At 27.9% G+C, this 8,752-nt stretch overlaps 1 protein-coding gene across 1 annotated transcript in view; it reads right to left on the bottom strand.

The window, feature by feature from the left end:
• The window catches only part of LOC100206663 (putative phospholipase B-like 2), a 44,030-nt gene that overhangs the window by 744 nt on the left and 34,534 nt on the right, over nt 1-8,752 (bottom strand). Inside the window, exons 6-8 of the mRNA XM_065808155.1 lie at nt 5,441-5,763; nt 5,081-5,233; nt 2,584-2,743 (exon numbers count right to left, since the gene is read on the bottom strand). Coding sequence (XP_065664227.1) covers nt 2,584-2,743; nt 5,081-5,233; nt 5,441-5,763 — 636 coding nt within the window. The remainder of the gene's footprint in view (nt 1-2,583; nt 2,744-5,080; nt 5,234-5,440; nt 5,764-8,752) is intronic.

Here is an 8,752-nt window from a genome sequence, read left to right on the forward strand (position 1 = left end):
TGAAGGTTTGATGCCAGGTCTAGGTATGTAAGGTGGCATGAAATTTCTCTTTAAATGCTCTACCGTGCAGCTCTATGACAAAACCATTAGGTCTTGTCGGAGCACCTAATAATTAGAAAAAAATAATTTTCTATTATTTGATGTAAATGGCAGTATTTTATTCTCCAAGGAGGCCTAACAGTCTTATCCTAGAGCACCACAGAAAGGCATTTAACAAAGATGTTTACGCCTCCTCTCAAACCAATGTCAATCTGACCTCTTTTTTTATATATTACTCTAAAGTCCTTGATACAAAGTCGAGGGGGGGGGGGGAAGAGAACAGTAAAGACACAGACTAGTAGGTTGAAATGAATATTGCCTATAATCAGTTAAAAATCAAATTATCTCAAATTGGTTGAAAATAAAAGTCTCTAAGATTGATTGAGAAAAAAATCAGTCGAAAATGAAAACGTCAGTTGAATTAAAAAAATTGAATTGAAAAAATCGGTTGAATTAAAAAAGGACTATAATAGGTTGAAAACAATTTAGGCGTCAGTATCAGTAATCAGTATCAGTAAACAGTAGGACATCTAAAAATTATTTCCACTTTTTAGTAGATGTTTTATTTTTTGGATCAAGTTTGTAAGTGAAGGTTTTTGTAGGTTGAGCTATGCGACATGGTAAAAATTGACATGGGTCAATTTTGATAATATAGTAAAAATAAAAGTATTCATCAATATAAAATTTATGGATCAAAATACCATAAATTTTATATTGATGAATAGAAAACTTTATGCTGATCAATATTTATATAGAAACTATATAATTATACTATTATACAATCAACCATTGTAGGCTACACAATTTTATTTTTAATTAGCAATTATATTTATAACAGCAGAATGTTTTACATGATATAAGTTTATTAACTTGTTTACTGTTGTTAAAGCTCTGCGGTGGGAAAAACAGATACATTATTTTTGCAAATTTTTAGTTATCTACATAACCAGTGATGAAAGAATGTGCATAATAGTACTAGTCATCGTCGCTGTAGAAGAAATTTCCTTGATAGTCATAAAGATCAATCATTATCTGTACCAAGAAAGAAACTATGAACATCATGCAATGAGTCATGATGTGGGAAATACTACCAGGTCTATAAGTATGAAACGAGCATTTTTTTCTCAAAATAAAACACTATTTTCTAATGATACACCACTCCCTTCTAGTCCCACCAAACAAGGAGCATTGTCTTTTTTCCAAACCGATTTGGCTTTGCAGTCAATGTTGATGCTTCTCCTGGATTTACCCATGATCTTTTGTGTTTGGGATTCTTAAAATAAATCCATTTTTCATCACCAGTAACAATTCGATGCAATACTGACATCCTTTTGTGTCGTAACAGCAACATTTCACATGTGGTTTTCCATCTGCCTGTCATTCAATTCATGTGGCACTCATTTCCAGCACTTTTGGATCTTTCCCATAGCTTTTAAACGGTCAGAAATTGCTGGTTGTGAAACATTTAACATTTCTGCCGTTTGTTTTGACTTAAAGTGTCATCTTCATCGAGTATTGCTTGCAATTCTGTGTCTTCAAACTTTTTTGGTGGTCTTCCACGTTCTTCATTTCGCACATCAAAATCATTATCTCTGAACCGTTGAAACCAACTTTTGCATGTTGCTTCCGATACTGCATGATCACCATAAGCTTCGACAAGCATTTGATGCGATTCTGCAACACTTTTTAAATGAAAACAAAAAATTAGTGCTTTCCGCAAATCATCATTTTCTGGTACAAAATTCGACATTTTTAACACGATTAAAAAATAAGATGTTGTTTATACAATGACTTGATGTTTACTAAATATGTTTGACAGATGTCATAGCAACAAAATTAAAAAAAAGATTAAGGCCCGTTCACAACAAATGTTCTCTATCGATACATTTGTAACTGGACGCTTAAAGACCTGGTATACATTCTTGTTTGAGTTTTTTTTTTTTTGTAATGAAAAAAGCCATCTATCATATTTCTTGGATGAACTACTTCCATCTTAAAACCAACAGTGATAACTAACGCAAACATTCATTAGATGTCGCTATGGTTGAATATTTTGAGAAATTCTGTTTCTGGTTAGAGGAAGGAACAGACAGTGAACTATATACATAGCAATGATTATCTGTGTTTTTTACTAAATATTTAAAACAAAAATTACCTGAACATTATGATAATCATATTTTTAAGAGAATCTCTAGCCAATCTAATTTAGTTTGCTTGAGATAATGTTGAACTATACTTTGATTTTAAGCTTACCAATTTCACATAATCATTATCTTAAAATGATTATTTGCTGAAAGCAAACAAATCATCTTTGTGCAAAGTGATTCTTCTTAACAATGAAGAATCACTTTGCGCAAAGATTTCAATTTGTACAACAAAAGATAAATAATTATATTTTTGTCCGACTATTTTAAAAGAGATAGCATATTAGCAACAAGGATTCAGACTAAAAATGTGTGTATATATATATATATATATATATATATATATATATATATATATATATATATATATATATATATATATAAAACTGATAAAACTTACTTTGCAATCAGTTGCACCATGTTTACGATGACTAAGAGCACCAAATGGATAACTTCCGTTAGCTGGATTTAAATCGTTTCGTGATGAAATTGCATTTTCAGCACTATATGGTGGAGTACAATTACATTTACCAAATGGATCATTTTTAAAGTCGTTGTACCTAAAAAATATGTTGATATACAATAAACACATATACATGCATTTTTTTTTTTGTGCATAGATGTGTATATGAATATATATGTATATAATTATATGTATATGAATATATATGTATATAAGTGTGTGTGTTTGTGTGTGTGTGTGCATCAAACCTCAAACAGTTCCTGTTTAAAGAAAATGAAACATGAAAGTTTAAAAATAAATATAGCTTATAAAGTGCTTTAAATAAACAAGGTTAGTTCATCAGAACCTGTAACATTGTGCATTTTGCTTTCCTACATAGATATAAAGAAAACATTTTTAAAACTTGGGATTTTTTCTGTATTATTGACTATACCATGTTTTACTGAAGCATGAGGATGTGCATGAAGGAATTTCTAGAAGTGCTTTGCATGCTTTTGTTGCAACAGAAGAACAAAGTTGCAACACTGGTACCTGACATGCAAAAATAAATCCATTAGCACTTTAAAGTAGTCAAGGCCCAGACATTTTTTAGAAGACTTCATTCTAGACTTTTCCATTCCATTCATTCTTCATTCTAATCGAAGAATTTAATTCCATTCCTTCATTCTTTTTTCACTTATTTTGACTTATTGAGGCAACTTGGTGTCGTTTTAAGGCAATTTTAAAACATTATAGGGGCTGTATGATATTTTGTTGACTGCGATATATTTCCATTAAATGATCAGGTCTGTGAATTATGAAAAGACAAAAAAAAATTTAAATGATAAATTTTGCGATATCTTAAAAATGTTTGTAGTGAAAAAACCCAGATTGAAGATTCTTTTTAAAAAAAACATTTTAAAATCACAATCGCTTGTCTTAATTTGAATAAAATAAATACATTGTTTATGTGAAATAAACATCATAGTTTAATAATATTATCTGTTCTGATTGTTTATTGGCAATTTTTCTTATTTTAAGCACTTTCTTGGTCAGAACTCTAGTCTTTTTAGACAGAATTCTTGTATTTTGGATCTATAATGGGTTAAGGCACTTTTTTCAAAAGAATTTAACTAAATTCATGAGCAAAAGTGATCTAAAGACTCCAAAATGGTGCTCTTTAGATTAACTATTAAGGGTAGTAAAGAGGTTTTGAAAATTATATTAAAAAAGGAAAAGTTTCTCTAAATATTAAAAAAACCTGAAGCAAAAAAAATTATAACATCTAAAGCTCTTGTTTGAATATAATATGGTGATAAATTCATGCTAATTCTAAAGGAAAGAATTTTAAAAATTTGTAAATCGCCTTAACTACACCGGGAATCACAAAAAAAAAAGAAGCCAACTTTATTTTTTTTAATCTTTTTTTTATTTATTTATTTTTTTTTAATTACTTTCACTGCATCTGCCAATTTTTTTAAAATTACTACTTTGCATCTGCCAATGGTCAATTTTATTAAAATTTATAACGCATAGAAAACACTGCTTTTTAAGGTTGACAAACCATGATAAAAAATGCAAACCAAATTTTTAAAATTGTGCGCTAGACAGGTCCATTTTAAGGGGTCTAATATACCACAACTTTCCAACTTATTTTCCTATTCTGTGTTGTTAAACAAAACACTTTTTAGAGAAAAGATTTTTTAATTTCTTTGAAATCTGTGGGGTTATTAGTATTTTAAAATGGTCAATTTCATACAATTTTACATCAAATAGCTGATAGCTGTCTCAATTGAAGCAAAAAACTAGCAAAAATACTGTCAAGTACTTTCTCTTCTAGGACAATCTGTACAAATTTTAGCTCAAAATATTAACAATTTCTTGAGATTATACATTTTGAAATATGACCTGATTTCAATTTAAAATTTAAGTCAAATGAAAGCGAAATTATGTAAAAATTTCAAAAATATGAATCATTTTATAAATAAACTATTATTTTAGATTTTATTGAATAGAAAATTACATTTTTTAATATATAATATATATATATATATATATATATATATATATATATATATATATATATATATATATATATATATATATATATATATATATATATATATATATATATATATATATATATATATATGTATATACATATATATATATATATATATATATATATATAAATATATATATATATATATATATATATATATATATATATATAGAGAGAGAGAGAGAGAGAGAGAGAGAGAGAGAGAGAGAGATTGAGAGAGAGATGGGATATAGAGAATATAAGAGATACAAATATATTATAGTTCTATATTCCTAGAGTTGAAAAATGTGAAAATTTTAATAAGACTATTACGTTTTATTATTATAATAAAAAGTAGATAAAAAAATTAATAACTTTACTGTTTTATGCTTTACTGTTTTTTTTTTCCATTACCTCATCAACTTGAATAAAGATTGCATATCAGACACTTTTGCATGATCTCTTTTAAATATTTGAGCACGTGGATTTAGATTGTAGTCAAACCAATCTCCATACATCTTTAATGATTCAGAAACTCCACTAATGTTGTATATATAAGGAAAATACCTATAAATAAAAGTAAAATTAATTATTAATTTTTAACTTTTAAGATAAATTTAAAAAATCTTAAAAACTTTTTTTTTTTTTAATAATGTAAAATATAAGTAAATTATATATATAACAATACATAATTAAATATATTTACAGAAAAAAAGATAAAAAAAAATTATAAGTAGTAACAATGAGTAACAATAAAAAATCTATTTAACTAACGGAATGTTATAGCTTGCCCAATAACCATTATCTTGTAAATACACTGACATATCTGCCATTTGCACTATTCCTGGAAGCTGTTCCAAAACCCAAAAAGTATCAGGCTTTATAGGGTTACCAGCTTCAAATAATTTGTAATCAAGCACCATCCATTGGTTATTGTATGTACCACTGTTATAGCGCTCAAACAAATAACACCACTCACTTGCAGTGCTTGCTAGCCTATTTGCAACAATATTTCTAACCCATTCCAAGAGAGATGTTGGCTTAACATATTTCCAAAGGTTAGGGTTACCATTTCCAATTGTTGTCTCTTGAGTGACCTAAGTGAAATATAATTATATAATTAACTGAAACATAATTAAGTGAAATATAATTACATTATTAACTGAAACATTATTAAGTGAAATATAATTATATAATTAACTAGTAGGTATATAATTTTAGAAACTAAACAAACAAAAATAAAATTAGGTAAAATTAAATTATAAGAACTTAATTTTGGAACCTTTGCTTCTATTAAACATTATTTTATGCATAATTGGAATAAAAAACTGAAAGCAATTTAAATTTAATTTTGTAAAACAAACATGGGGTTAGTTTTTTTAAATTGAAAAATTAACATACCGGTACCAGTCAAATATTTTTGCTGACGTAAGAGAATTTGTTTTTTCCCCCCAAATAACTTCTGGATATGTCAATGTATTAATAAATATAAATTTAAACAAAATCTATAATTAAAAAACAATCATCATTGTTTTAACTAACTTGCAAATTTTATAACAGCTTATGACTTGAGAGATGAAAAGATAGATGAACTGATTTTTATTTCTGATTTAATCTTTTCTGATTTTATTGTAACAAATTGTAAATTATATTCTTATTACTACAATCCTCGGAATAGAAAACTCCCAACTCCCAATAAACATAAAACATTGCCACTCCCAAGAAATATTGAACAAAAACTTTGAATTGTTATAATACCAAGAGATAATATTCCTGATACTAATAACACCATAGATAGTAAAAGACATAGGTCAAGCGTTTATTCTACAGGTAGTAGGAAGCTGAGACCTAGTGATGCTCATCAGTATTGATTGCATAAAGCCAATTTTAGTTCCTAATTTACTCTTGCAATCAGAAAAACATAAAGTTTTAGTAGTGTTCGATGGTATGAGGACAACAAAGTTTAGTTTTCAAGACAAGGTAGTTAAAATATAAATGTTTTATTTTTTGATGAGATTCAAAACGTTACTAGTCAGAGAACTTGATGCAAAGTTTCTTTTTAAACAGACAACTCCTATTCTTGAGGGAAATAAAAATAAAAGAGGCAATATTATTGCTATTATCTGTGGTAAGAGTCAAGCAGAGATTTTATAACTTCGTTGAAAAAAAGCAGAGTCTAATAAAGATGTGTCTGATTATATCCATCTATCAAAAATATACATAGCTAGATAATAGAAAAAACTCAAGAACTTGAATTTTATATTGGTGGAGAAAAAATAAAAGCACGGCGGGTTGATATTATCAATTTATGAATCAAAGATTATTGCTAAAATATTTAAATTAATAGAAGTTTTTGTAAATTCAAAGCCAATTAAAAGACAAAAAATTTTCACTTGCCTGCAAGTGTTTTGTCATGAAACATTAGCAGAACTAAAAACTCATCCAGACCTGCATAAAAATGAAGAGACAACTATTTTATCTCTAAATCCATTAAAATTTCAGAAAATTTATAATGTTTCAGTCCACATGTAGACATTTGTTCAAAAGAATCTAATTGATCTGCTATTGCTTCTGTTAATAATGAGAATTTAAGCAACATAGTAATCAATTTTGCAATTATTGATTTTGTAATGCAAATAAAAAAAAAAAAAAAAGAAAAAGGAATAAAATTATTAACTAGTATCACTGCTAATTGTTAAATTCAAACCTGTTACTGTAGGATTTAGTTTTAAAATTATTTTTTAAGCACATCTCATCATTGTGTATTATTAGGCAACTTTACAACAGATCCATTAGAAAAGCTATTTAGAAAATTATGACAATGCTCAGGAGGAACTAATTTTATTTCAATTCATCAAGTTATTCAAACCAAAAGTAACATTAAACCATACTAATTTGCTAATACAGTAGGAGAAAAGTTCAGATGAAATAAAAAAATTGGTTCAGATCACTCCAAAATCTATACTTTTATCAAGCAAGGATATTTGCAGTCTTATCAATAATTTACCTGCTCTTGGAGATTTATTAACTGGTGATATTAAAATGTCATTAGTTCATATGGCTGTGTAATTTATTTGTGGAGATGAAAATTAATTGAAAACTTTTCTTTCTATGAAACATAAGACAGTTTTGTAAACGATATAAATCGAGGAGATATAAGTATTCCTGCTGACAAATGTTTTTAAAAATGTTTAGAATGTTTTTTAAAATATTCTAGTCTTTTAATTTGTGGTTTAATTACTTCCTGCAGTTAAATTAATGTGTTATGACATGTGTTAATCTAACCTAAATTTTGTCAGCTTTAAAACCACAAACAAGCAAAGAACCATTTTTTACCACAAAAACATTTTCTTAGCCATAAAGTTTAGGAATATATATATATATATATATATAGTGCAGTAGTGGTGTAGTGGTAAAGCGCTCGCTTCATAAGCAAGAGGTTCCGAGTTTGATCCCCACCACGCCCCTGGTAGTACCGCGCGCAACTTGTTTCTCCGCATAGTGGCCTTGTTCGTCAAGGTTCGTGTTTCAGAGTTATAGAGTTGAGAGAGGGTTATAACCACTATTAAGAAGCCTCCTCATCTGTAGTGGCCTTCTCGGCCTTGAGGAGGTGAATAACAAAAAATATAAATACATATATAACGGGTGACAACTAAAAATCCGGACAAAAAGAAATTGTGCACAAGTCATATTCAGTTGTTTAACTTTGCCACTTCGTTACATTATCAAGTAGTGTATGATTCAAGTAATAATTTTACATTAATTTTTGTTTGACAATTGTCAATTTAGTTGTCAAAAATGATGTCTAAAGAGAAGCTTCTTCTATATAATAATATGGCTATATAATAATATGACTTGCGCACATTTATTGAAAGAAGGTGTATCAAAAAGTACAATTTACGATATTTTAAAACGTGGTACTGTTGAAAGAAAGCAAGGATCCGGACGAAAGCCCACAATAATGACCAAGAAAAATTTGAAGAAGTTAAAAACTCAATTTAATAACAAAGATGGCATTACCCAGTGTGATACTGTTAGAATATTTGAGTGTTCCCAGCAGTATATCAGTAGGGCACTCAAAAAGCT

The sequence above is a fragment of the Hydra vulgaris genome, chromosome 10 (genome assembly GCF_038396675.1).
Source record: "Hydra vulgaris chromosome 10, alternate assembly HydraT2T_AEP".
Lineage (NCBI taxonomy): Eukaryota > Metazoa > Cnidaria > Hydrozoa > Anthoathecata > Hydridae > Hydra > Hydra vulgaris.